The sequence below is a fragment of the Halichoerus grypus genome, chromosome 6, assembly GCF_964656455.1.
Source record: "Halichoerus grypus chromosome 6, mHalGry1.hap1.1, whole genome shotgun sequence".
Taxonomy (NCBI): Eukaryota; Metazoa; Chordata; class Mammalia; order Carnivora; family Phocidae; genus Halichoerus; species Halichoerus grypus.
The window spans coordinates 87,861,389-87,889,357 of NC_135717.1; the positions used below are offsets into that span (position 1 = coordinate 87,861,389).

General features: G+C 49.2%; 2 protein-coding genes across 4 annotated transcripts in view; one reads left to right on the forward strand and one right to left on the reverse strand.

Moving 5' to 3' along the window:
• Positions 1–12,137, forward strand: part of FAM234B (family with sequence similarity 234 member B) — a 34,312-nt gene extending 22,175 nt beyond the window's left edge. The window contains exons 7-13 of the mRNA XM_036097592.2: positions 364–505; positions 1,550–1,693; positions 1,866–1,947; positions 5,266–5,421; positions 7,995–8,112; positions 8,793–9,013; positions 9,615–12,137. Of these exons, the coding sequence (XP_035953485.2) occupies positions 364–505; positions 1,550–1,693; positions 1,866–1,947; positions 5,266–5,421; positions 7,995–8,112; positions 8,793–9,013; positions 9,615–9,620 (869 nt within the window). The 3' untranslated portion in view covers positions 9,621–12,137. The remainder of the gene's footprint in view (positions 1–363; positions 506–1,549; positions 1,694–1,865; positions 1,948–5,265; positions 5,422–7,994; positions 8,113–8,792; positions 9,014–9,614) is intronic.
• A 747-nt stretch (positions 12,138–12,884) lies between these two features.
• On the reverse strand, positions 12,885–27,738 carry GSG1 (germ cell associated 1). 3 transcript variants are annotated; one of them, XM_078075629.1, is made up of 6 exons: positions 27,544–27,738; positions 18,612–18,930; positions 17,316–17,363; positions 16,256–16,408; positions 15,518–15,629; positions 12,885–13,303 (listed from the first exon to the last, which is right to left on the reverse strand). In XM_078075629.1, exons 2-6 carry the CDS (start codon positions 18,928–18,930, stop codon positions 12,958–12,960), a joined length of 978 nt encoding a protein of 325 aa, XP_077931755.1. In that variant the 5' UTR covers positions 27,544–27,738; the 3' UTR covers positions 12,885–12,957. The 3 variants fall into 3 exon arrangements, with proteins under 3 accessions (XP_077931755.1, XP_035953488.1, XP_035953489.1); XM_036097595.2 differs by having other exon boundaries at positions 17,193–17,363; XM_036097596.2 differs by lacking the exon at positions 27,544–27,738 and adding an exon at positions 21,640–21,691 and having other exon boundaries at positions 17,193–17,363.
• Between the last annotated feature and the right edge of the window lie 231 nt (positions 27,739–27,969).

The window sequence follows — 27,969 nt, forward strand, 5'->3', positions numbered from 1 at the left end:
CCTTGCTTAGCAGGGAGCCTGCTTCTCCCTCTCTCTCCCTCTGCTTGTGCTCTGTGAAATAAATAAAATCTTAAAAAAAAAAAAAGATTTTATCTCTTAATTTGACAGAGAGAGAGTACAAGCAGGGGGAGCCTCGGAGAGGGAGAAGCAGGCTCCCCACTGAGCAGGGAGCCCGATGTGGGGCTCGATCCCAGAACCCTGGGATCATGACCTGAGCCGAAGGCAGACGCTTAACTGACTGAGCGACCCAGGGGCCCCTGTGAGACCCATCTGATCAGGCTCTGTGTCTCTCGCTCAGATCCTCACCCTGGGAGAGTTCTAGTAAATTCAGCTTCTCAGTGTTGGTTCTTCCTGTGGTGCTAGGAAATATCCAAGCTGTCGCCCTGCGGGACATTTTTGTTCAGGCCCAAAATCGAGACAGCTTACCACCTTCTCTGCAGATAGAAGAGCCAGAATGGGAGAAACGAAGATCCATCAACCTGTCTGAGCTCATTGACATTTACAGGTAGGGCAGATGTCTGACCTTGTCACAGTTCAGTCTCCTGAGATCTCACGAGCTATGGAGTCTCCGCGTTTGAATTGGGCCAGTGAATAAGGGGTGGAGGTTTGGGGGGAAACAGTGCTAGCCTTAATATACCATCTTCCTATCTGGTGAGTTAGAGACGTTCTTTTCTTGGTAACATAAGGTGCTGATGGCTATGTGTTGGTGATCATGATTTGTGATCACTCTGCACATAGACTGCAAAGAAGGATATTTACTGCAAAGAAGGATATTTGTTTAGTGTTCTGAGTCAGAGCGGGGCAGGCTGAGATGGGGAGACCTTCAGGCAGGGAGAGAGATTTAGGTAAAAAAACCTGCCTGTAAAACTGAAGTATCTGCCCTGCTCTTTTTCTGTGTTTTTCTCTTAGTTGAAGAATCATTTTGGCAGGAGCAAGGCTAGCATCCATGAAATCTTATTTTTTATTCTTGTTTATTTCTTAATCAAAAGCATGTCGTTTGTCACATGCAGTGGATTTTACCCATTTAACCTCAGGCCTGGGTAGTGATTGTCTTCATTCTCTTCTATCAGAAATTTCAGATCATTTTCTAGCATTTTCTCAGGCAGTATCACATTGTTTCAGTGAACTGGGCAGGTGTTAAATTGAACGGTCCCAGTTGTCCAGAAAAAGAAATAATTCAGTGCAGTGTAGACCATGAGTTGCTGTGCAAGCTTAGTGACAGTCTCAGGCCTCCTTTCCAGGTCTCCGTCTGCCTTCCCTGCCATTATCCTTGGCTCTGTTACCTTCCCCAGAGTATCCAGCATGAGAGATCTGGCTCTGCAGCCCTTCCCCTGGGAGTTCCTTTTGAACTTGCATGAATTTTCTAGGGATTCTTGCTTTCTAAAATGAGATTCAACTGGAACGACAGAGTGCCCCCCTCGATAAGATAACGGTGGAACGTGAATACAAGAGTATATAGAAACACATACCCCGAGAGAAAGAGCCCCAACTTGTGGGTCCAGAATCTCATCCAAGCTGGAGACTAACCATTGGGTCTTGTTTAATTCAGTGATGGTGTTGAGCTACTCCAGATGGTGAAGGCACCTGATTCCAACAGCAGCAACCTCCTGATTACAACCAGACAAGGCCTCATCCTGCTTCGGGGGCAAAATCTTACACCTTCCTGGACACTGAGCCTGCAAGGCCTGCACAGGTTTGCTGTGTGCTCCTCCTATGGGTTGCTCTTTTGATCTGCTTTCCCACGTTTAAAAATTGCCCAGAACGATTGCCTGATATCTGGGGTGGTGCTGGAGAGGGAGAAAGAAGTCATTGTTTTCCTCTCCTTCTGCTTCCCTACTGATCACTTACTTTGTTCTCCTTTGCAGCCAGCCTACTTCTGGGTATTTCACTGATGATCAGACCTTAGACTTCCTTCTCCAGATACAGGATGGAGTTGGGATGAAAAAGGTAAAACTTTGGGACTCAAATCTATTAAAACATCTAGAAAGTGTATTTGTTGTGTCCAGCCATATACGCTAGGCACTGTGAGAAATAAGAACCTGAAATATGGTCCCTTCCTTCAGAGAACTCAAAGTCTAGCTGTTGGATAAAATGAAAACTCACAGGTTAGTGCTAAAATCTGTAGCATTGGAAGCTTTTCCAGCTAACCTCCTTCCTGTACGTGAATTCCCTCTTCTGAATTCTTAACTTACAGTTTGGCACTAGGAACCTTCTGAAGTCTCTTGGTGGGGAAAGGTAGGCATAAATAAACTTAGTACTTCAGTACGTATCTTCCTAAGATTTCAGAGAAGGCGGGATATCTGGGGTGGCTGGATTGTTATGGAAGATTTAACAAAGGAGGGAAGGATGATGAGCAGGACCTCAAAAGTTGAATTATATATATTTTTTTTTTTTTTTTTTTTAAAGATTTTATTTATTTATTTGAGAGAGAGAATGAGAGACAGAGAGCATGAGAGGGAGGAGGGTCAGAGGGAGAAGCAGACTCCCTGCCGAGCAGGGAGCCCGATGCGGGACTCGATCCCAGGACTCCAGGATCATGACCTGAGCCGAAGGCAGTCGCTTAACCAACTGAGCCACCCAGGCGCCCCAAAAGTTGAATTATATTAATATGAGGAGGGGTTCCTGTTGGGTCAGGAACACCGACACCAGAATGCCCAGAGACAATAGTATGGCATGTTCTAGGGACACTGAATAGGTCTTTCTGATTTTACATGAGGTTGCATATTGTGAAGATATAATGATTGGTTAGGCAGTTTTCATTATTTTTTTAAAGATTTATTTATTTTAGAGAGAGAGAGCGTGCACGTTCACGCACGAGCGGGGGAGGGGTAGAGGGAGAGGGGGCGGGAGACTCTCAAGCACACTCCGTGCCCAGTGAGGAGCTGACGCAGGGCTTGATCTCACCACCCTGAGATCATGACCTGAGCCGAAATCAAGAGTTGGGACTTGATCCCAGGACCCTGAGCCGAGGGCAGATGCTTAACCAACTGAGCCACCCAGGTGTCCCTAAATTTTCTTATGTATTTATTTTATTTTATTTTTAAAAGATTTTATTTATTTGTCAGAGAGAGAGCAAACAAGCAGGGGGAGAGGCAGGCAGAGGGAGAAGCAGACTCCCCACTGAGCAGGGAGCCCGATGTGGGACTTGATCCCAGGACCCTGGGATCATGACCTGAGCCAAAGGCAGACGCTTAACCGACTGAGCCACTCAGGCGTCCCTAAAATTTCTTTTTTATAATTAACCTAGCTTTTTGGTTTATCTTCACTATAAAATATGTATTTATATTATTACATCCTGTTCTCTGGGAGCCAACTCAACACTTAATCATTGCCTCTAATGTCTGCCAAGTCCTGTGCCAGATGCACAGATAATGTCTCTGGAGACATAGCATTAATGAAGACAAGGCCCCGGTCTCGTATAGTTCGTAGTCACTGGGGTGCCTGTATGCATACACAGCTCTGCCAGGTCTTGGTGAGTGCTGTAATGGAGGTCCGCACAAGGCCACGGGGCATGGGGAGCAGATATAGTGAAGGGAGTCAAGAGGTGCTTCATGTTGGCTGTGGGCTAGATGTTCACATCATGAAAGCAGAGAAGTGGTTTGCTGGGTCCGTGTATAAGGAGAGGCTGAGGGGCATTTCTGCCAGGGAGATCCGAGATCCAAGTGAGCTCAGCTGATGGAAGGCCCTGAAAAGCAGGGCTGCAGCATTTAGGTGACGTTTTGGAGGCAGTAGGGTTGTTTGGTCATGAGTGGAGGACAGAGCTGATGATAAAGGCATCACTTCAGGGAGAGTCTTCCAGCAGTGCTGGGTAGGAAAGAAGCAATGTCTGATTGTGTTTCAAAAGAATTTCAGGTAGAGATTGGAATTTTCATTGGCATTCCCAGCAGGATTAAGGGAGAAGGGTATACATATATGTGTAGCTTGATTAAGAGATGAGAGGCTGAGGGTTTGGACCTGGAATTTAATCCTGGCTCCACTGCTTATCGGCGGCCTTGGGCAAATTACATAATCTCACCTAACTGCGGATTCTATGTCTGTAAAGTGGGGGTGATAATATTACCTGTCTTCATAGGGTTATTATGACAGTTAAATAATGTGTGTGACTGGATACAGTTTTTTAGTGTGATGTGTCAAGACTTTTCTTTCAAACTACCAAAGGGAATCTTGAACTGCTGGCTTCGGGGAGTCTGTCTCTCCAGGTCTGAGCATGGACACAGGAGGGCCGGACCGAGGGGCTGGAAGAGTAGGGAAGTGGTTGTTGACAGGGGTGCAGGCCTTCTACTTACCCAAGAACAGACACCGAGGAGAGGGGCCGTTAAGACAGGGGCTGGGGGTGGGCGGGAGTTTCTTGTGGATTTGGGCCAAGGAGAGGCTCTAAAACGATGAGGTGCGAGGTATTTGGGGGTGAAAAGGAGATAGAAGTGTGGCCAGGGTTTATGAGCTCAGTGCCTTCATTATCCTGTGAGAGATGCTACAGAGGAATATATTTTCTCTTAGTTTATTTGTTTGCCTGTCTCAGTGCGCTCTTTTGAATTTGAGACCAGCCTGGGGCTGAGCCCCGTGTGTGTGACACCCAGGAGCCGAACCCATAAAGCCTGCAGCGCAGCGCCTCGCACAGGCATCCACTCAGTCGCCGTCCCCTCGGTGGGCGCTGTGGTCGTGGGAGGGAGGGAGCGGGCAGGCGGCGCTGCTGTGGGCCTCTCGTTACGGCGCCTCCCCTCCAAAGGGCTGCTCTCTCTGGAGGAGGACGGCCGCAGACACCGAACGGTCTTGAGTTCCATCCTGTCCCCGAGCCGCCATTCCGTCATCTGCAGAATGAGAGGAGGATTGGTTGCTTTATACTGTCCCCGTCCCACTCAAGGATTTAGCAGACCTTTAAACTCTACTAAATGGGGACAAGGGCTACAGAAAACCAGGTCTGGTCCCTCATCGCTGTTTAATGCTCTCTGCATGCCCAGTTTGTTCACATGTAGTAAGCTCAACCTGTTAATATATGTGGTTTTTCATTCTTTTGTGTGTTTTCTTGACCTGCTTCCTTTTTTTTAAGAGAGGGAGCGGGGGGAGAGGCAGAAGGAGAGGGAGAGAGAGAATCTTGAGCAGGCTCCGTGCCTGGTGCAGAGCCCGCCGTGGGGCTCCATCTCACAACCCTGAGATCAAGATCTGAGGCGAAATCAAGAGCCGGTTGCTGAACGACTGAGCCCCCCAGGCGTCCCAGCCTGCTGCCTTTCTGAAGGTGGGCTGTACTCACTGTCTTCTCTCTCGCAGATGATGGTGGTGGATGGGGACTCAGGCTCCATTACCTGGAGTTACAGTGTTCCCTGTCACATGAAAGAGACGCCAACCACCTCAGCAGTTACTTCGGACCAGAAGTCTGTCTTCCTCTTCTGGGCTGAAGGGATGTCAGCTGCATCTTCCAGTTCTGTGAGTGAGCCTGGCGGGCGTGGGGTGGGGGTCGTTTTGTCACTTGGTGAGATGACAGCCGCTCTGCGGGGCTGCCTGGGTCTGGAGGGGTTAGTGGAGAAGCCACGCTTCCAAGTGGGTGTGGGTACAGCACAGCAGCACCCGAGTGCGCAAGGCTGGAACCTGCTTCCTCCTGAGCTCCGCTTGCTCTGGCCTTGCCTTTCAGCCAAGCACTGTGAAAGCTGACAGCAGACCCTGGCTACAGCCGCCAACACTGGGAGGCTACATGAAGCATAAGTCCTCTCAAGACGCTAGGTCCAAATTTCCAGATGATTCACATGTGCTATAGTCAAAGAGAAGTAACTGTGACTCATCTGGAATGGGCAGAGGAGGTTTCATGGTGGGTGAGGCTGGGCTTCGAGGTGAATAAACTGAGTCTGTAGAAGCGGTGTGGGGCAGGGATGGCCAGGCAGCTGGAGAGGACGATGACAGGGCTGAGGTTGAGGGTTCACCTGGGGGAATAATAGGAGAGAAGGTCCGATGCCCAGAAGGCAGATTTTCAAAAGTCTTAAATGCTATCCTGCAGTATTTTAATGGGGTTGATGAGGCAGGGTACCACCTAGAATAGGTGCCTGGGAGTTTTCGGTAAGATCCACCCTGAGTTGGTTCAATGAAACATATCTTTTTTTTAAAGATTTTATTTATTTATTTGAGATAGAGAGCGAGCAGACAAGAAAGAGAGGGAGAGTGCACAAGAGGGGGGAGGGGCAGAGGGAGAGGGAGAAGGAGAAGCAGGCTCCCCGCAGAGCAGGGGGCCCGATGTGGGACTCAATCCCAGGACCCCTGAGCTGAAGGCAGACGCTTAACCGACTGAGCCACCCAGGTGCCCCTCAGTGAAACCTATCTTGACCAGCACCTGCTCTGTGCCAGGCACTGCGTTCTCTGTAGGGACCTAAGGATAGACTGGAAACAGTGCTGGTGCTCTAGCGGAGAAGCAGACGGTCCCTGGATGCTGGGGGGACCCAGAAGGATGAAGAATCCTGAATTCATCAACCGTGCACTCTTGGACCTAACTTTTCTGAGCCCCGTGCTCTTTATCCATCAATGGAGATGCTAACATATTCCCTCATTTTGAGGATCAGATTTACTCAAAATCTCGATTATAGTCCTAACTCTGCCCTGCCCTAACATGTGCCCACGGATAGTTTACCTGACATGTTAACTTCTGGTTTCCTCACTTAATAAAATGAGGGGATTAGAAGAGGTGACTCTCCAATGTAAGTATCTATAAATCACCACAAAACAAAGGCATGTTACAGATGCTGTAACTGAAGCACAAATAAGAAGTTTAGGTGGAAGCACAAAGGGAGGGGTACTTTGTCGGGTGCAATTGGGGAGCTTCTCGTAAAAGGGGCAGCATTCAGATGTGGGATCTAAGGACGAGGGTTGTTTTCACGCGTGGAAATGGGCTCCAGAGAATGGTTAGACAGTCTCGGGGAAGTAGGGTTGGCAGAGGTTAGAGAGATCAGAGGTTACAGTCAGACATTCCTGAAGCTCGGCCAGGCAGGTGAATAATGGAAGAGGCTGGAAAAGGCAGATTTGGGTTAAATGTTGTAAGGCCTTGGCTTTCAGGCTAAGGAATTTGGGCTCCATTCCCTGGGCAGTGAGGAGGGAGTTTAGCTCTTTGCTTGTCATGTGGACAGAGTCAGAGGTCAGTCCTGTCAGGTTTGGGATCCTGAGGGTACGGGGAAAATGCCCTCTTGTGCTTCGTGGCACGTGGTGGGAGTGTGGCTGCAAGCGTCCCGCCTGTGTTTCTCCTCACTTCGTGGACTTCTTATGCTAAGAAAATGGGATTCCCGTTTCCTCCACTAGTGGGGTCCAGGATGGTCCCGGGGTGGGGGAGGTACTTGGGGAGCTCGGTAGAGCAGTCACTTACTAACCCGTGCGTGGCTGGGCTGCACACATGTGTGAGAGCCGAACGTCCTCCCTGCACCGGGGTCAGGCTGGTGGAGGCAGTTCCAGTGGGTATTTCTTCTGCTGTTGGGACTCTGGAGACTGCCACTTGGAATTGGAGTTTTTGTTGTATAATTAATGATTTGCTTCTGTCTGGACAGTTTTCTGTTTGTTTCAGGAACTGAGAAGATTTTTGCGATTTTAGCTTGATACTTGCAATTGGCTTTCATATCCAGTGAGAGATGTCTTTTCATGTATGCATTTTGTGTCCATGAAGCCTCACCACGAAGCAAGAGATGACCCAGTGTTCTGATACTCCCACAGGCAGAAGGCTTGGATCCCACCCCCTACCCACCCAGGGCATGCACATTTCCATTCTTTTTTTCTTCTCATAAGGGAGAAGGCGTTTTCTACCCTAGTGGTTTGACGAAGTTAGTGATTAGTCTGTTTTGAGCTCTCTGAAATATGTCTTTTGTATATGGGGAGTTTCTCTCAAACGCATGCTTGTAGTTGGGGTCAGATCATAGCATCTGAGAGGAATGAGTAATCACCACGGTCTCCTCTGCCCTTTTCATCGGAGGCCTGTCACATGTGGGAACGCAGAGTTACCTACGTTCTTCCCTCTTGCTTCTCATTGTCAGGATGTCATCCCAGGAACTGGGCCACCCAGCCTTCACCACCTTTACCTCCTGCATCCAGCATTCCCCTCTATCCTTCTGGATCTGGCCAACGCCACGGGCATGGTGACGGCTTCCGAGGGTGAGTCCCAGTGCCGGCAGGGGCTGCGTACGGATGAGGGGAGAAGGTGTGCCGGCTGTGCGTGAGCATACGCTTGTCTCCCCGAGGGACGGACGTGTGCCTGCGAACAGCAGCGGGGGGTGGGGACGTTGAGCCCCTCCCGTGCGTCCTACAGAGTCCTCTGACCGGATCTGAGCGAGTTGTTTTTCAGTATTAGCATAAAACATTATTCAGTGGGCATTGAAGAGTGGTAATTAGGAATTGAGACCCTTTTTATTACAACACCCGTGTTAAGGATAAGGCACAGTAAGTGCTGGCGAGGCCGATAGCTTCTGTGACCGTGTACGGACAGTCTGGGAAGTCTCAGAAGTTCTAGTCCGCTGTGCTCGCTTTTCTGCCCTGTTGTCACCACAGTTGACATATCCTTGTTTCCTGATTTGGGGCTTTCTCAGAAACAGCTTCAGAAAAGGAAAGGTCTAAAGACTGAGGGGAATGTGCTGCTTGGCCGGCATCCTGTCATTCCCCACTGTGCACCCGCTGTCTAGCTCGGTGCCAGGCATTTATTAGGTGCTCAATAAACTTCGTGTCTGAATTAATGAGGAGTAAATGAATGAATGAAGCTAGTTGCTGAGTCAAGCCACTCTCCTGTTAGCAGAAATTTTCTGTCCTCGTTAATTGCTCTTGTTTTTGTCCTTCCTCAGTTGGAATTAACGACCTCTGGAAAGATGCCTTTTATGTTACCAGGACAACGGGGCCAAGCTCCGAAGGCCATCCAGCAGCCCTGGTGGTCAGCAAGCTTAGTCTACGGTGGGCGCTGATGGAAGGCCAGGTGGTGCAGCTTGAGGACACCACCCCCAAAATCGGCCGTGGGGAGCTGCGAAGATTCCTCTCTAGGATAAAGTTTGTTGATCCTCCCCACCAGGTGAATCTCTTCTGAAAGATATATTTGATTACTACTATGCGTTTGGGGCAAAGGCTACCAACCCCAGCTTTGTTCTCTAGAAAGCAGCGGGGAGTAGGAGCCTTTTTGATTAGCTGGGTGTCAAGAACCAGTTGTTCAAGAGCAGCTCTATTTTCTTAGGGTGCTTTATGACCATTCAGAAATGGTACTCAGTTGTTTTTAGCTGGGAATGGTACCATCGCCCTTAGGGGACACTTGGAAATGTGGGGTCATGGTGTCTATTATCTCAGTGACTGAGGGGGTGGATACGACCGGTATTTTCTGGGGCGGGGGGGCGCTAGAGATGCTAACATCGTGCAACATTTGTGAAAGTTACATACTCCAAAGGATTATCTTGCTCAAAATGCTAACCTCCCAGCCCTCAAATACTATGGTCTAGTTCAATGTTCAAGAGTTTGTCATGGAAAAAACAAACTTCCTGGATCTTTCTGGAAGGACTTACGAACTATCGGGGCTAGACAAAAGGACAGAAGAGTAGAGAAATAGCCTGACCTTTGGGTTTCCTCCATTTCTCTGTCATGAAAAGAATGAAAGTCGCTGATACCTGCACTCTTTCCCCTAGATATAGTCTGAGGAATCTTCCATCTCAGAAGAAGTGAAGAGAGTGGTACCGTCTCTCTCCCAGCAGCGTCACGTCAGTTCTTTGGAGAGAAGGAAGACTTCAACCTCATTTCACCGGCTCTGCGTGATTGTCACAAAGCACTTCGAGGGCGCGTTGGAGTTCTCGGATGACAGCACGATCCGTTTGGCTGGGGTATCTGACCTACCTTTACAGTCCCTGCATTAGCCCCCGCTAGGCACTCCACGGATAGTTTGGAAATGTGACTCTTACCGTTTATTTTTTGTGTGTCTAATTTATAAACTCCTGCTGGGAGATTCCAGTGAGGTTCTTCCCTGGAACACTTTGTTTTGCGTTATGCCACCTGTGTGTGTGTGTTGGTGTTGGGATGACATAGTTGCTCGATCTGCTCTAAGCTCCAGGGGCCCAGTTTCTTGTCCTTCTGAGATAACACTTGGCTTGTTTGAGACTTAGGACTTCCAGTGCCCTGCCTCTGTTCACGGCCACTGGTCCTTTCCCTCCGTGTTCTCTCACCGCCCGTACCTTGGCTTCTTCCCACACTAGCGGCAGGGAGACACAGACAGTGGGAGGCTGAGGGAGCCATCCTTGCATTCCCATCTTTTATCTTCCATAGCCTCCCGCCTCCCGAACTTTCCATCTCTACATACTCGGTGACCATGAGCGCCACCACATTCCTGTCAGAAGGGGAGCAAGAGCATCAGAGTTTGTGAGCAGCCTCTGCGTGGTCCGTGTGGCATTTCGGGGTCCTGATTGGCCCGGCCAGCATGGCCTTTTCCCCGCAGTAACTTCTGAAGCGCTCGTGTGCGCGCTGCCCTGGCTCTGTGAAGTCAGGAACCATTCAGCCAGGTAGCTTGTCCCGGCCTCATCTCCACTTTGCTCTCTTGGTCTCCTAGCATCTCCTGTGGGCCGTCCTCCATCCTGCCTCTAAGTTGCCCTCTTTTATTCAGAGGTATTTTTGCTTTGCTTGCATGAGAGCAAAGCTGTTTCTGGATTTTTATTCTTGCTCCTTGAGTCCCGTAAGCAGCCATTTTGCCTGCACATCTCCTTCCTTGTAGAGCCTTGGAAAACACGGTATTTTGAGAAAATTCCTTTGTAAATACTCTTTTATAATTGGTTGAGTTCTTTAGAATTATTTCCAATGCTTGCTTCTCCCTTCTTCCATAAATGTTGCTTCTGTTAAGTTCTCTCCTAAACTTCTAGGTCATTGTTTATATAGCAGAAAATCCCACGTTAGCTGGTGGAGAACTGCTTTTCTTCTTGAATAATTTTGATAGGTCATACCCGAGTGCAACTCAGGTTCTGTCTTTACTTGGGCCTGTATCTTTTTAGCTTGTTTTAGTAAAGGGAGTCCAGAAAAATTTAGAGATTACAGAAATTTAGGGATCCCAGATTTGAAGGGATATGTATTATTTGCCCAATGGTAGGCATTGTGACATAACGTATTGGTAGCAATAGCAGGTTGGCCTGCCAGGTTTCTGGGCACCCCCTTGCCTTAAGACCCTGAAAGCAAATTTGGTTTCAACACTTTGGGAAACTTTGTAAACTTGGGGGAACAATTAGAGGATACCCAAGAGAATAGGGATGATTTTAGATTCACTTCTAGAGTTTGAATCTGCTTGGGTAGAAGAGCCTAGGATCTTGCTTAGCCTAGTAGAGGACTCTAAGGACTAATTTATAGTTGACTGAAGAGCTAAAACTTGACTTGTGGTCCTGTGGCCCAGGCTGAGCCATCTACGTCTCACCCTCGTTCTTCACCATGTTGAGGCTTTCTGGGAAAGCCACTTTAGGTAGAGGAGTAAAATGCAAAGTCGTTTACCAAGGGCCTGGTCTTGCGGGGGGGGGGGGGGCATCTTTTTGGGTAGAAGATGGTGTCTATACCGGGTGAGTCCCAGAAATAAGAGGAAGCTAGAAGAGCATCAGTCCCTAAATTCTTCATGGTGTGTTTACAAACTAACTTAACATAGATTGTTTTGACTCTCAGAAGTTTGAATCCATTTTTGCCAGACACAGGACAGGCTCTAGGTTTCCCCTCCCTCCTGCAGCCAGGGTAGAGGGTTGGAATGGTGGCCGAGGACTGCGGAAACTTCATCTGTCCAGCGTGGGTGCTAGCCTGTCAGGCGTGTCCCGGCACTCCCTTCTCCTGGTAGGCACCCACCCAGCCGGACCTCTAAGATAGGAAGAGCTCCTTCCTTCCCCCACTCAAGCAAGGCCAGTGTGACTGCCACTTAGGGATAGCAGTGACTCGTGCAGGTATAAGGATCTTCCTTCTCCCAAGCTCTCCTCCTTGCTATCCTGATAGCCCCTTCCACCTAGACAGCATCCCCCCAACCCCCAGATGCTGTCTACTCCCCCTCCCAGTCGGGTGTGCCGATACCAACCCCCTTGAATGTGAATTGCTACTTTTATTGTCCATCCTACAGAAGAGCCAGCTGGTATATTGTCAGGAAGCACTATTTAAAATGTGAATTGTTGGAGAACAAATAAATACTATGTATAGGAAACACACTTGTGTGTCATTCTCATTCTTCTTAGCCATCGCCATGGTTTGTTTTCCCTTATGGAAAAGAGGAAGAACAGGTGGGTGGGTGAGTTGGGGATCCAGAGGGGAGTGTATGCTGTGGCCTTGTTCATTGCGGAAGTGTCCCTTACCATAAATCCCCTATGAATAACTACAGTGGACCATTTCTGGAAGTGGACCTGTCCCTGCATGCTGTGGGGGCCTTCTCGTGTATACTAGTCCCCTGGTGGCTTCTAGATTAATATTTAAACTTCCATTGGGTCCCTACCATGTGGGTGTGGGACACTGTAATAGGCAGTGTGGAGGACATCTGTCCTACATGCCCAAGGTCCCAGGAGGGCCTCTTTGTCTTCCATTCTATGACTTCTAGGAAAAGTCAAGTGCACCAGGGAAGGCTGAGCCACCATGGATGACTGTTGAGTTGCCCGCCTGCATTCCTCCAAATCCCAGCTAGAGGGCCAGATGGAGAAGCCCCTAAAGGGCAGGAACTGGATTCTACTTCTCTTTTTCGTCTCCGCTGCTGAGCCCGGAACCTGGCACCTAACAAGCCATCAGTAAAGGAGAGGGGGTGATTCTGAACACGGGAGAGGGGGGTGGTGAAACGAGACATGGGAAGGGAAGGAAAGCGCTGGGAAGGAGGCGGGGCAGTGGTGCCCTGGCATGCACCCCTTTGGACCTGCACTTTAGATATGCTTGTCCCAAACCTGTGAAAACCATGCTCAAGAGACAGACTCTGGCTTCAGTACGTGTTGATAGCAAATGAACATGGAAGGTTGGGTTCCGCCTGCCCTCTAAACCTGACTACTTCTAACACAGTTCTTCCTCTACGGATGACCCAGCCATCTCTTCCTTTAGCCTCTGGCTGGGTTCGTGCTGAAATCCCTTGTGGTGTAGGCCTGAGTAGAAGTCAGCTCCTTCAGAGACTGAGCGGACGGGCTGAGGGTGGTGCTGGTGGTAGGTGGTCAGAGGACGCCCCGTGGGGGCTGCACAGGACGGCTGCTCAAGGAAGCACTGGTGGTGGTGCGGCGGGCAACTCAGCTTGCCTTTGAAGCTCCTACTGTGCTTGCACTTGAACTCCAGCACCAGCTGGGTGTATGTGTTGAAGGTGGTGACCGCCGACGCCATGCAGCCGGTGAAGGAAAGCCAGGCCGTGCTAGGGATGAACAACAAAAAAATGGGACGGTCAGAATCTGACCTACGTCCAGGTTTGAGAGAAAAATACGATCGCTTCCTGCTGGTAAACTAGGCTGATGCCCCTTAGGGATTCAGGGACCGGCGCGTGTTCCCTTCCGCCGTGCTGTGGGGAAAGCACTGTGGGCCAGAGGCCTGAATTTGGTCTGGCTTAGTAGGATATGTTCTGAATGTTTTGCAGTCAAAGAGAATGACTCTTGTAGTGTTGCAAGTCAGACTAGGAGTTTAGCAGACTGGTTTTCACTGGATTGATTAGCTGTCAGCACTGTGCTCTTTCATTCCTGGTGTGCCTTTTCTATATACATAGAACACGCGCGCACACACATACAATTTTCTGGACTACGGTTTCCCCACCTGCGGTTACCCTTGTGATCTCCCAAGATTCACAGACCGATAGCTCAGCTGTATAGAGTGGACGTAGCCCAGTGCAGCACCCCACACCCACCCAACACACACACACACACACACACACACACACAAACACACACACACCCTGCCCAAGATTTTCCTTCACTCAGATCAGATGCTAGGAGTGATCATTCCTCTTCCATCTTCTTCTGTTGTGAGGTTTTTTAGCTATCTTAGGGGCCACAAAGTTGAGCCTCTGCATGTCATTCGTTCAGGCAACACTCACTACAAACCTGGAGGTATTATACGTTGTACCAGCAGAATTTGCCTCTTGGGAAAACAGTGCAGTTCTTGGCTTACGGGAGTTTAAAATGGATGGAAGAGAAGCTGGAGATTTAAGAGAAGCTAGATGGATTCAACAAAGAAAATACAAAACAAAACAAACCACCAGGGAACTATATCAAACGCATTCCTAAAAACTTGGAAAGTCAACCCCTAAATCTCCCCATGATTCTGGGAAGCCCAGGAAACAGGAAGTTGTGTGAGGTTAGTGAGGAATTTCATGAGGTCAGGTGATGGGTAAAGCCAGGCCACACGCTGGCGCTGCGTGTTCCTATCTGCTGCCCCTGACAGACTCAGCCGACTCAGGCTGGGGATGCTTTGGCTGGGAGTGGGGTAGCCTGAGCTCTGCAGGTGTCATGTCAACAACGGCTTACAGACAGACAAAAGGTGCAAAACCATGTGTCTGGAACATAAGCTCTGGGGGCTGGTTTTGGAATAGCCCAAAGACGCCCGAATCCAATAGCACATGTTCTATCATGAGACAAGGGGATAGGATCTCCTAACAGACATGGATAGGCTTCCAGATTGCCTCCGTCAGCATGGAAACTGGAGCCCAGCGCCGTGTGTTTCCAGCCCTGGTAAAGTACTTCACACTGACTCCAGACCGTAATGCAGGCCCAAGGTGGCATGTGCGCAGTGAACAGAGCATGTTCCTCAGGGCAGGAAGGGAGGAACTCTTAAAACAGAGGGGATATTTGCTTCGAATGTGTTTGTCATGGTTGCTGCTTCTCTCTTCTTAAGAGAAATCAAAAATAACTGACCCCTTAGTTCTTTAAGGGTTAGGGAATGACTGGTAGGGGAGGTTTTATTTCTCACACAGTGGGATGGAATAAGAGCAGAACTAGGAAGAAGTGACTCTGTTATAGGAGAAGAGTCAGCCATTCACAGGGGATGGAATTCCAACCAAATCTCAAGGCTAATTCTTCATTTCTCGGTCCTTCAATACCTTGAATCATAAAATGTATAAAATACAGAGCATCGGCGCCTGAGTGGCTTAGTCGTTGGGCATCTGCCTTCGGCTCAGGTCATGATCCCAGGGTCCTGGGATAGAGCCCCACATCAGGCTCCCTGCTCGGCGGGAAGCCTGCTTCTCCCTCTCCCACCCCCCCCCCCCGCTTGTGTTCCTGCTCTTGCTATCTCTGTCTCTGTCAAATAAATAAATAAAATCTTAAAAAAAAAAAAATACGGAGCATCACTTGCATAAGCCACACAAAATCAGTCTCATTTCCCAAGGGAATCACGCAACAGCTGTATCATTAGGAAAACTGGACAAAACAAGCTGGAAGAATCCTCTCTGTGCCTCCACAGGAGGTGGGGAAAGAACAGGGGTGGCCTGATGGTCCAGCTCTCTGGTCAACAGACTCCCGGGATGAGGGATGAAGAGAAGGCAGAAGGACACCCGAGCAAGCATCTAGTTGAGGGCAGCACATCTAATGCAGGTTGGCTGGGGAGGGGCTAGAAGGTTCAGGAGATGGTAAGCACTTACTAGAAGGCCCAGCCATAATTCCAAGCATGTGGCCTCCAGTCTTCTGGACCCAAGCTGGCAGTTGCCTGGAAGACTTGTGAATACACCATATGGGCCACCATCCCCAGAAGGCCTACAGAGGGAACAGGAAGGCGGTGCCCTTAGAGAGAGGCTGGATTTGCCAGCTACAGGGAGTATGGGTTTGGAGCAACCTCCTCATTTTGCATCAGGAACAGCCTACGTGGAGATGCTCCATTACCCATCTGCCCCCCACATTTCCGGGGACACTGATCTGCGACGGGGGCTTCTCCTTGAACGCAGAGCTTTGCAAAAGGTTGCCCCAGGCTTTAGGTGGCGAGCTATGGAAAAAGTTTCTGAGTCAATGCTGCACTTAGGGCCTTTTACTTCTTCCCACCCATGCCCTTAACACAAGCTTTATTCTTGATCTATCTTTATATCCGCATCTCTTACTCCTGCTTGATCCGATGGAGTCTTAAAAAGCTGTGTGTAAGTGCAACTGAAAAGTAAGCCAAACTGTATTTCACATACTGAGAAACTTGCAAATAAAAAGAACCTAGAGAGAAATCATTTTGCCAAGTACATAATGATCTAATAGAAAATTTCATTACAACTCCAAGACCCCTGCAACGGCTCTCATCCCTCCATTCTTGACCCTGCCTCTGGACAGACACACGCGCCCACCAGAGGCGCCCCAAGGTGGCGAGGCTCCCCACCCGCTCCAGCCTGGGCGGCACGCACCCGACAGGACGGAGGAAATGGCAGCGAAGGCGCTCAGCTTGAGCCCGCAGCCTGGGTTTCCGGTGAACAGCAGGTCCATTAGTAGCAGGAGGAAGCTGACGAATTCAAGTCCGATGGACGAGAAGTGGGCTCCCACTGATAACCATAGGATCTCTGTTAGAAACCAGAGGAAGAAAATAAAATTCAAGTATAAAGAAAAAAAGAAAAAAGAAAAAAGAAACCAGAGGAAGAAGAGCCCTCACCCTGACATGTTACAGGACTGAACACAGGGAGCCCGGCAGAAGAGAAAGCCTCCCAGAGTCAGAGAAGGGGACAGAGTTGGCACCAGCTGGGAGCTTTCCCTCCTTTGGGTCCTTTGCTGTCGCCCCTGCGCTCACTGCTCTCTGCTTGGTACCCGATAAGGAATCAAGTAATCTTGATTGACTGGAAATACCGTTGGGGCAATTCAAGAGGAAATCAGCTGTCACCCAATCTTGCAGGGGCATGACTTTGCTGTGGGTCATTTTTGTTCCCTTTTTCTTTATTGAATTTTGGAGCAATCACTTCTGTTCCTTTCTCCCTCCCTTTCCAGTTTCACTCCCTTCTATTAAAAATATATACATATATTTTATTTAAAAAATATATACATATTGGAGGGAAAAAAACACCTCTAAGCTTTTCTTTTCTTTTTTTTTCCCTCTAAGCTTTTCAGCATGGTTACTTGGCAACAAGAAGAGGTTAGAGCTGTTGGTGGTTTTCTATTTGTGAACTTTATTTGTCCCTGCTGTCCCTTGTTTGCATTCCTGCATATGAATGAGAGGCAGCTCTGGAGGGAATGTGGGTCACCCCGTGGGGCTCAGAAGAAGAGAAAAGAAGATCAGAGTACAGTGTAGAGAGCACTGTTGGGCCAGAGAGGTCCAAGTCAATGGCGGCTAAATTGGTGATCAAACCCACATACTTGCCACAAGCCCCAAGGGAGGGTGGGGGAGGAAAGCCTTCTCCATCAACCGCTTCCCTCCAAATCGGAGAGTGGGGTGACGTGGGCCTTGCAACGTGGCAAACTCCAGTAGTCCTTTCTCACCTCTCTGGGTTGGTGGTGTGAGTTCATTGAAAGTTCGGCACCTCTCCCCTGAAACACAGACAAGGTATGACTTCAGGGGCAGATGAAAACGTCCCCCCGTCCCACACCTGGTGCGACCCCCTCCCTTGGCTCGGACCAGTGCGTGCCCAGCACGCGGCAGGTAGGCCCTAGACGCCTCTCTGAAAGCAGGAAAGAAGGCCTCATGGATGGATAGATGGATGCATGACCTAGGCAAGAGTCACTCAGGATCCATTTCTCCGTCCCCAGTTCCTGACAGTGAAGAAGAGGACGTGAGCCTGAGACGGCTTCCGCGGGGAAATGTTCCCGTTTCTCAGGTCAGGGAGGGTTAACAAGCCTAATGTTAACCAGCACCTTTTGCTGCCACCGCACCACTGGTCTGAATGGCTCGCAATTGTTTCTGGGGCTGGGGTCGGAGCTGTGCTAAATGGCACGTTAATAACACACATAAACACACACACATACATTTATAATCCTCTTCCATCTCCTTTTTCCCTTGGCCCAAATCGGGAGAAACAGGTTAATTGTACTGGATTCTGGGCTTTAGGAAAACATCACTACCAGGTGATGTCTGATGCTTTGAGCAGGGAGGAGGGCTGTCCCTAGGCCAGCTGCTCCTAAGCCGAGGAACACAAGTTAGGAATGCACAGTGACACAGGACCCCGCTTTGCCAGTACGCGCCACCGAGCTGCAGGAGACCTGGGAGGTCAAGGGTGGCCTTACTCCACCTAGTTACCCTCCTCCGGCTTCACTTCCCCTATCTTGTAAATTGTAATGGTCATACTTAGAGCAAGAAAACCCTGTTGGTGGGGTGGGGCGGGAAGGGGCTCCACAGGGGATCTCCTCAGACCCTTTCATCTCACCAGTGAGAAAATCAAGTTCTGCAGAGAGGAAGCTGCGCATCTGAGCTCACAGCTGGGCAGAGCCAGGGCATTTTCTTTAAGGATCCTCTCTCCTCATTTGGTCTCCAAACAGCAATCCTAACTTGCTAGAGGGGGAGTTCTCATGATGTTACAAGTCGAAATGAGACCCTTTAAGGATGGCGCGATTTTAAACCAGCAGTGCTGCTAGACAGGAGGTTTGGAAAAGCCAGATGGACTTTTGGGTCTTATTAAAAGGGAGTCCTAGGGAGAAGGGACGGGATACAGAGGTGGGAGATGCTGAGCCTGGGGTGAGGCCCGGTGGGGTGTGGGGAGTGCTGTATGCTTCCCACTGGCTCTTTGCCCGTGTTAAGTTCCCTGGGGGGAAGAGAGCGGGCAGCTGGGCTGACGAACCTACCTGGTTCTTCCACAGTTTCCTCACAGGATAGCCACATGCCACTCCAGAAGGTATGGAAGGAGAAGCGGTCATCCCCAGCCTCCCAGCTGTATTGCACCACCTCCTGGGAAGATGTGTTGGTGCTGCTCCCATCCAAGGGCACCGACACGTCAAAGCACTCGGTTGCCAGACCTTTTCCGCACACGGGCTTGGGCACCTTCTGTGTGCCCACAAACCAGCTGTTGCTGAGCAGGGATGTTGTGGAGAGGCTGAGTGATAGCATGTTGAGGAGGGCAGATAGGAATGTCCGCTGGGCAGAGGAGCCCTTCGGGAGTTCCATCTGTAACAGACCAATACACGTGGAGAGCCTGATTTCAGAACCTCCTTGGAGATCTGGATAGCCTTCCCTGCGGCTCCCTGAGCTCAAGCCACGCTCCTCCACGGTGACGGGCCCCCCGCCGGCCCCGGGAGCTTTCTCCACGGAGCCTCGCGTGTGGAGGCTTAGCTTCAGGAATGGCCTGGAGTAGGCACACCACGGTGATGATGTTTATTTAAGCTGGACCTCATTCTACTCAAATGCTTATTGAGGATGATCTGAATAAATACCCGATAATAGCCTCAGGCGGAATGTGATTAAGCCACTGAGCTAGGGTATACCAAGTGGAGTACAAGAATTGGGGCCACTCTAATGCGCTTACTGCTCATTATTTTTGGTTTTGTCTTCAGTGAAAGGTAGTAGCACTGACTTGCTGAGGTATCTGTTGTAACAACGCAAGTTTTTTTGGTGTCTTCTTCTCTGTATCACAGACTCCTCCGAGAGGAGAGTGGAGGAGGATATGGCCTATCAGTCAATATTAAACTGGATCACCCCGGGGCGGGGGAGCAGCAAGGATTGGGGCTTTCAGGATTAAAGAAGGCAGTGGACCTACTGGGATGTGGGGTTGTTGAAACCCTTGGAGGGGAGATGAGGCTGTAGGTTCTGAGAGAGGTGGTGATCTGGGCCCAGCTTTCAGACACTACCTCAGAGAGGACAGAATCTCAAATGGGAGGGGGCTGTGTGGCGCCCACGGAGACTGGACACCAAGTGTGGTGGTCACGGAGAGGGACCTGGAGGGGCATCTCCACTGCTTGATGCCTGACTCACAGGGTGGACAGCGTGGCTCTGGCGGGAGCCCCCGACCGCCCCGTCATTTTTAGCCTAAGAGAAGAGGAGAGCCAGCTGAAGAATGACCAGTATTAGATGTTTCAACCTTGGTGAGTGGTGGCTTGGAGCCCGACTGAGCTTTAGAAAAATAAATCTGCCAGGTCTTGCACTTTGTGTTACGGAGCAGTTTATACTGTTATATTAATACGTACTGAAGGGAAAAGAAACCCATATTTAGTTGCTGACAGATGCTTCTTAAAGTAAACCATCTTGAGCTTTCCAGGGGATCTCTCATATCAGAATTAATCAGACCTAAATCTGCTTAGCTTAAGAAACGTAAATAAAACCATAGCTAAATGGGACAGGCCCATAAATCTGCTTAACATTTTCTACATTTAACAGGGAACTTTATCTTAGAAATGTAGCAGTTTGTTCTTCAGAATTTCCAGGGACTAAAACAGTGCATACCACAGACAAAGTGCAGCTTATTTATGGCCATAAGAAATATACAAGGTTCATATGCATATAAAAATCAATATATAGGACATATGATAAAACAACTTCTGGAAAGCAATCTGCTAATATGATTTTTTAAAAAGCACTCAACAAATTAAATCCACCAAAACTGTCAGTCTGTGCAGGACTCTGGGTGACCTTGGTAAAGACTGAAAACCACAGCATCTGGAGTGAAGAAAGAGCTTCTATTACCCCGTATGGAAGTCACACACTGCCCCTGTCCCCCCAAAAGAATGTTTCCATCTTGGACGCCTGGGTGGCTCAGTCGGTTAAGCGTCTGCCTTCGGCTCAGGTCATGATCCCAGGGTCCTGGGATCGAGCCCCGCATCGGACTCCCTGCTCCGCGGGGAGCCTGCTTCTCCCTCTGCCTCTGTCTCTCTCTCTCTCTGTCTCTCATGAATAAATAAATAAAATCTTTAAAAAAAGAAAAAAAAAGAATGTTTCCATCTTGCTTTTAGTTGTGAAAATCCTATTGGTTTTAGCCATTGTTCCATTACTGTAAGTTATTCTTTCTAATTATTTTCATATCCATTGCTTGAACAGGGAATGGACTTCCAGGTAAAACGTCTTCATTAATCATTCTGTATAAAGATTGAATGATTTAGGCAATTCTACATTTTCAACAACTTCATTTTCAATTTAATACGGGTTGGAAATTTGTCTACTATCACATCAGATTTTTACTCTACCCTCAATTCGTTTCAAGTTATGCATATTTATAAGTTATTCTGCAGATTATTCACAGATAAGAATAAGGAACCCCGCACCAAGGTGATAACCAATTTAAAGAAGAAGTGATTTGAGAAACAAAGGATGAAAAAGAGCTTGGAATGAAGCTCAAAGAGGCTGCTTCCAGAAGGAGTGTCCAACCAAGGGCAGACACAAGGAGCCTCATTCAAGAATTATCTTGACAATTGAATGGGAATTCATTCAAGAGCCTTTTCAAGAATCATCTTCAACACTTACGGTACTGTGCCCTTCATCATTGTTTTATTTCTCCCTAAACATGCCCTTTTCTCTCCAGGATCCAGATAGCCTCTTGAATCGCAAGACCAAGTCTAATTTTGCAATGATCTCTTTAAGGAGATCATGGAGAAGTAGCAGCCATAAGAAAAGTTGTATCTTTGCCTATGCTGACAAGCCCCATGCCAGGGTGACTCTTTACTCTCTAGAAAAGTGACAGAGAGTGGCTTCACAGACACTCCAGCTCAGAACGATAGGAAATGCACAGGTGCCAAAATGTCACTAATTCTTCCATCAACATAGGTTAACAGACAGACACAGAATTAGCATAGACAACAAATTGATGAGATAGGCACAGCTCTTAATCAAGTGCAAAATGGGCTATGCAATGTGTGTTCTGAGCAGTAAGAGGGGGAAGCTGGTTACCTTGGCCGCGGTCAGCGTCTTGCAGCTTGTCAGGAAGGACCGTAGGATGACATCTGTGCCCCAAATCCCCTTGGTTTAACGTTGACAGAATGAAATTGCCTTCCCACCCTCCTGCCTCCCTTCCCGTCCCTCCTCTTCTATCTCCTATTTTTTTGGAGTGCCTCATGATTAAATGCTGCCTTGCAGGGAACTTGGGCATTTAATAATTGACAATGCAATCATGGCCCAGCTGTTCTGGAAGATTACACAGGAGAGCTTGCCAATGGGGATCAGGGATTAAACACAAAGAAGCAAGGACCTGTATTTCCAGAGGAAGTTTCTCTAAAAAGTTAAGTGAAGATTCAGTTTCCACCTAACTGCCATTCCCTAGGAAGCTGGTGTGAATGGCTTGGGCTTGATTTTATGGCAGATACAGAAAATATTACAGGGTTACCATTACTACAAGAGTTCCCATTCCTTTGTGTAGGGGTTTCCATCCCCCCCCTTTTTTTTTAAGATTTTTAAATTTATTCATTTGAGAGAGTGAGCCAGAGAGGACAAGCCAAGGGGAGGAGCAGGGAGCCCGATGCGGGGCTCGATCCCAGGACCTCGGGATCGTGACCTGAGCCGAAGGCCAATTCTTAACCGACTGAGCCACCCAGGCACCCCTTCATCCTTTTAATAAGTTATTATCTGCAGTGTCAGGGCCTCATAGAGCCATGGGTTTGAAATTGCTTCCTTGTGTCATGGGTGGTCTCCACCTTCCAGTTAGCATCGTAAGGATTATTAACAACGTCCCTTCAATTGAATACTGAGACAGTCCTCCGTGCCTTTGCAGATGCTCTTCCTTATACCTGGAATGTCTTCAGTCTCTTTATCTGGTGATCTGCCTCTCATCAAGACTAGTGTAAAAGTCACTCATCCTTTGGAAGTGTTTCTTTTCTCCCAGAGAACAGTTCTCTCTCTCTGTCCTTCCATACTGTACCCCTCTCGTAATACTTTCTATATTTCATGATAGCTGTCTGGATTGTAAGTCCTCAGAGGTCTCTCCTTTATTGGAGCAGCAGTTCCCAGTTCCGCCACTGAGCCTCACAACAGTCTTTGAAACTTTGGAAAATATTCAGATTCTTGGGCCCCGTCCTGAGATTCCACCGCAGGGGTGAGGCCCGGGAATCTGTAATTTTAGAAGGCTCTTCGTAGATTGCCAGGGATGGACTTCTGGTTTCCGGTTCCACAGGTAAAGAGCTTGGAAGTTGCCACTTCACCTTAACAAGTAAGAAGCTGAACAAACTGGAAAATATGGAGCCAGAGAATTAATCAAGTATGACCTGTTTGACTCACGTGGGGCTTACGTTGAATGAAACCCTCATATTCTGCCCCGGCCCTCCCCCACCTGGAATATTCCAGATTTGCCACCAACCAAGTTGTGGTTTTCCCATTCTGTATTTGTGCAGTTAGTTGGGGGAATGAAAGGCGGGCTCTCCTCGGAGGGAATTAGTCCACATTCTAGCTGGAGGAGTCTCTCTGGCTCTTAGTTCCTACTTTTCTAGGACTGACGTGTCCGCACATTTGACACTCATGTGCTTATGCCCAGGCGTGATTCCCGTATCACCTGAACGACCCTTTATTCATCTGGACATAGCTGGGAGCAGGAATATTTTTAAAAATTTTTTATTGTTATGTTAATCACCATACATTACATCATTAGTTTTTGATGTAGTGTTCCATGATTCATTGTGCATAACACCCAGTGCTCCATTCAGTACGTGCCCTCTTTAATACCCATCACCAGGCTAACCCATCCTCCCACCCCCCTCCCCTCTAGAACCCTCAGTTTGTTTTTCAGAGTCTATCGTCTCTCATGGTTCGTCTCCCCTTCCGATTTTCCCCCTTCATTCTTCCCCTCCTGTTATCTTCTTTTTTTTTTTCTTAACGTATATTGCATTATTTGTTTCAGAGGTACAGATCTGTGATTCAACAATCTTACGCAATTCACAGCGCCCACCATAGCACATACCCTCCCCAGTGTCTATCACCCAGCCACCTCATCCCTCCCACCCCCCCACCACTCCAGCAACCCTCAGTTTGTTTCCTGAGATTAAGAATTCCTCATATCAGTGAGGTCATATGATACATGTCTTTCTCTGATTGACTTATTTCGCTCAGCATAACACCCTGGGAGCAGGAATTTGGTGGTCACGTTTCACGTTGGGATTGGCTGTCGGTTTCCTGGCTACAGCTTCTGTCCTGACGCTGGGTGGCGCTATCGCCTTACATTTTCCCTCTTCGGGCGCATGCTGCCCCCACCCGTCCGCATAAGTGGGTGCAGGTGGCGGCTCCTCCCCGTGGGATGGCTCTTTTTTCTTCCTCCGGCCTCCTCCCCACTCACGCATCTATAGAATGGCTGTGTCAGCCCTACGGAATTCAGGGCTCCGAATGAACTCTGGGAGCATCCAGCCACTCCCTCGAGGACATCTTGTAGGATTATTTCCTGTAGCACATTTTTTGTGACCGGTTCCAGTTTTCAGTGACTCATAGATCCTCAAATACTTCCCCTGGGAAATACAACCCCACGGTATCAGAAAATAGAGTCAGCCAATGCTTCCTGAGGGGTACTGTGCACATTTTTCTTTATTGAATCGTATCCTCATTCCCTTTCCACCCCACAACAGTGAACAATTCTTTTCCCTTCTCTGTGCTTACACCCCTCAAATACTTGCAGACACTTCTCATATCCCGCTTGAGTCACCGTTTGGCACAGTCTGATGTCTTTGGTTCTTATTGCCTCTGCTCATAAACCGCACCCCCTGTGCCTTAATAGGCTGAAATTTGCCTTCTCCGGGGAAAAGGGGATAGGAGTGGCAGAGTCTTGAGGTTATATGAGGAGGCCTGGAGGTAGATTGAAAGTGAAGCAGCTTTGGGGTCTCTCACTGACTCGGACCCCTTCCAAGACCCTTACATACTCATCACTTTGTATTAGTTTTCTTAAAGAGAGCCTCCAAAGTTATATTATTTGAGGCCTCCCCAAAGCCTGAATCTATCCCTTCAGAGGCCATGCGTTTTGCATGGCTGGGCTGGCTGGCCGGCTATTAGCCGTGATCCATCTTGAGGACACCCCCTGTCCCCATGGACCCTATGCCACAATGTCTAATTTCCTTTTTTTTTTTTTTTTGATGAAACATGAGTTTCTCTGCCTGGCATCCCACTCACTTCCTTTCGTTATAATTTAGGTATGTTTATATTTTTTCCTTCTTCTCTTTCCTCCCTTAGAACAGAAAAAGCAATTGCTAGTCAATGCAACATGAATATAATTAGGTTGGGCTCAGAAGCTCATGACTCAGGCCAGACACAAAGATTCCGTATCTCGAAACAGTATTTAACTTTGGTATGCTGGACTGTTACCATGTCAGGATGATTCCCCGCCCCCGGACATATACGTGACTCAGCGTTTCTGACATCACAAAGCCAAGGCCTGGGACTAACCTGTGCTTGCCAGGGTCCTCAGTGACTATACCCTGCACTGTACCAAACCATATTTACTAAGCATACACAAAGAGAAACAGTGGTCTTGGGACACCCACACGAAGTTTGTAAACAGGAATCCAATTTATTACTTTGTGAATACACAGTAGATTAGACGTGATTAAAACAATGGGTAAGAATGCTGAGCCAGAGCAGATTTGTTTGGCATAGCACTTGCCTCATGGCAAAGCCTGGGGCGAAGGGATTTGGGGTTTGTTAGTTTGTTTTTTTCCCATTATCAATAGAGGCATCTTCTCCTAAAATAGGTTCCTTTGCAGCCTCCCCCCCCCCCCCCCCCCCCCCCCCCCCCCCCGCCCCAGCAGTAGTATCTCTGTCCTTTGCCCTGGAGTCAGATTTCTGACCCATGCCTCCTAAGTAATTCCTTTCTGTTACTCAGCACTCAAAAAGCTGGAGTGGGACGTGAGTGTTTCTGCTGTCACTGGCTCTGATCTACAGGCCCCTGTTCTTCGTTCCTGCCTGTTCCACTGTGTGCCTTTCTCATGCAGCCCAGAACATGGAAGCTGCTAGCTACAGGAGCAGCTGCGTTTTACTCATGGCTGATGTGCAGAGCCTAGCACTTTCTACCATGCAGGAATGAGTGAATGAAGTTTGTGATGGAAACCAGGCTCAGAATACAATTAAGAAGCCTATGAGTGAAGAGAAGATGTGAATAGAGAAAAGTGTTAAAGGACACACCAATTCTCCTGATTCACCCACATAAGAGCAGTGAGAAGGTAGAAGGTAGAAGGTCCGCAGATCCACAGACACACCCTGTGCCTTTCTACACAGATGCACATCGAACAGATCCTCTGCCAATACATTTCCTCCCACCTGTGGAAACATTCCTGTTTTTTTGATGAGCGAAGCCCAGAAAACAGCAATGATCTCATGAACGAGTATTATCTTTAGTTCACAGAGACCAGGGTACAAACAGATTGCTTAAAAGCCAGTGACAGATTGGAAATGCCACGTTCCTTTCCCAAACTCCAGGATTCCCTACTGATTAGAACCCTTTGGATGACGTATCTCGAACCATCTGAGATTTTCCAGCTCCATAATTTTTGCTTCAGTGCCTCATGTTTGACTCATTCACTGATGAAGGTAAGGAAGGTCTTCACACATTGTGATCTTCCTCCCAGCCCGGAAGGGTAGAGTAATGCCACAAAAATGCCCATGCTGAGTGTCCAAAATATTAACACCAGTATGGGACACTCAGCTCTGGGATTTCGGGGCTTTCAGGTTAAGCTCCACTGCAACAGTGTTTCATGTCCACAGGGCCCCCAAACAGAGGCGTGTAGAACAAGAACGACTCCTTTCTTTCTAACATGGCTCAGGAGTTCTGGGAACACTTCTACTTCTGTTCCGCGGGAAGGACTGAAGTAAAGCACTTTGGGGCCGCTCCTCTCTGCCGCCTTTCCCTTTCCGCTGTTAGTGGAATTGTTAGAGGGCTTTTGCTAATGCAGGCATTTCCAGGAGAGGAAGCCGCCTTTCTTCCCTGCCCCAAGCAGCTGGAGTGAATCAGAGGGCCAGCCACATCTGCACATCCTGTGGGGCAATCGCTCACGCGCGGGGGACCGAGCCCTCGGGGCCTGCTGGGGCTGGGGGATCTTGGGGACCAAGCGGGGCGGGGGGGCCTAACGGGAGCTCTCGCCTCTCCAGGGGAGCTCAGGGCGCCGAGCTGGGCTGCCCCATTTCCATTCCGCGTGCGCCCCCCCATCCCGTCCCTTCTTTTCCTGCTCTCGCCCCCTACCCCTCCCCGACTGTCGCGGTGCCCGAGCCCAGCCGAGTCCCCGCCGGCTCCCCTCGGCCCCCTCCCTTCGTGAGTAACACGCCCGCCCCCGGTTTACTACGGCGCCCCGGTCGCCTAGCAGCGGGCGCGTTGCCACGGCGACGGGCGCGGAGCGTGTTTTGAATTGTTTGGCGAGGCCCCGCCCTAGCGGCCCCGCGCCTGGGGCTCCGCGAGCGGGTGGGGCGGGGAGGGGGGCCCCGGCTTCCTCTCCCGGCTCCGGCGTCTGCTGAGAGCCGCGGCCCAGGGGCCCTCCCGAGAGAAGGAGCCGGCCGGAGGGAGGCCGAGCCCCGGGGCCGGGGCCTGATGCCGGCTGCCCTGGCGAGGCTTGGCAGAGGGAGGGCAGAGACGAGTCGGTCATCTGATCAGCTTCTCACACCCAGCCTCTGGGCCTGAGGGTCAGGAGGTGCGAGTTGCCCTGGAACCCAAATGTCAGGCATTTCCCAGCCCCCGCCCTTCCCCTGAAGGTGCAGATCCCTGTTCTGGTCTAAGTCTTAGCCTTGTTTCGTGGCTCCGAGAGAGAAACCTAGAGACCACGAATCCTCAACTGATCTGGGTTCTAGTCCCAACTCCACCCACGACTGGACTGATGATTTTGGCCAAGTTACGTAACCTACCTGAGTGATTCAGAAGTAAATTAGGAGAAAGAGTAGTCCTTCACAGTTCTGCTGTGAAGACCAGGAGGCAGCGGGGAAAGTGTAAAGGGAGGGGGGGAGGTTCCAGACGCCGTGCTAGGCTCTTCAGGCAGTCCTCACAATCAGCCTCAGGGAGGGGTGGCGACTCCGTTCTAGAGGGAGCGTTTGACTTGCTCAAGGCCATATGGCTCGCAAATGGTGGAGTCTATATTCAAAACCTCTTGATTCATCCCCAGGCTGCCAGTCAGGAAAGGGGAGGTGCACACACTTCAGCAAAAGGCAGGGATTGCGGGTCAGATTATGGAAACTCACACAGAATGGCGCAATGGATTAAGTGTGTTTTATACTTCAGATATATACTGATAAACCCTCCCATATTCCCTCTGTCTCTCCTCCTAAATCAATAAT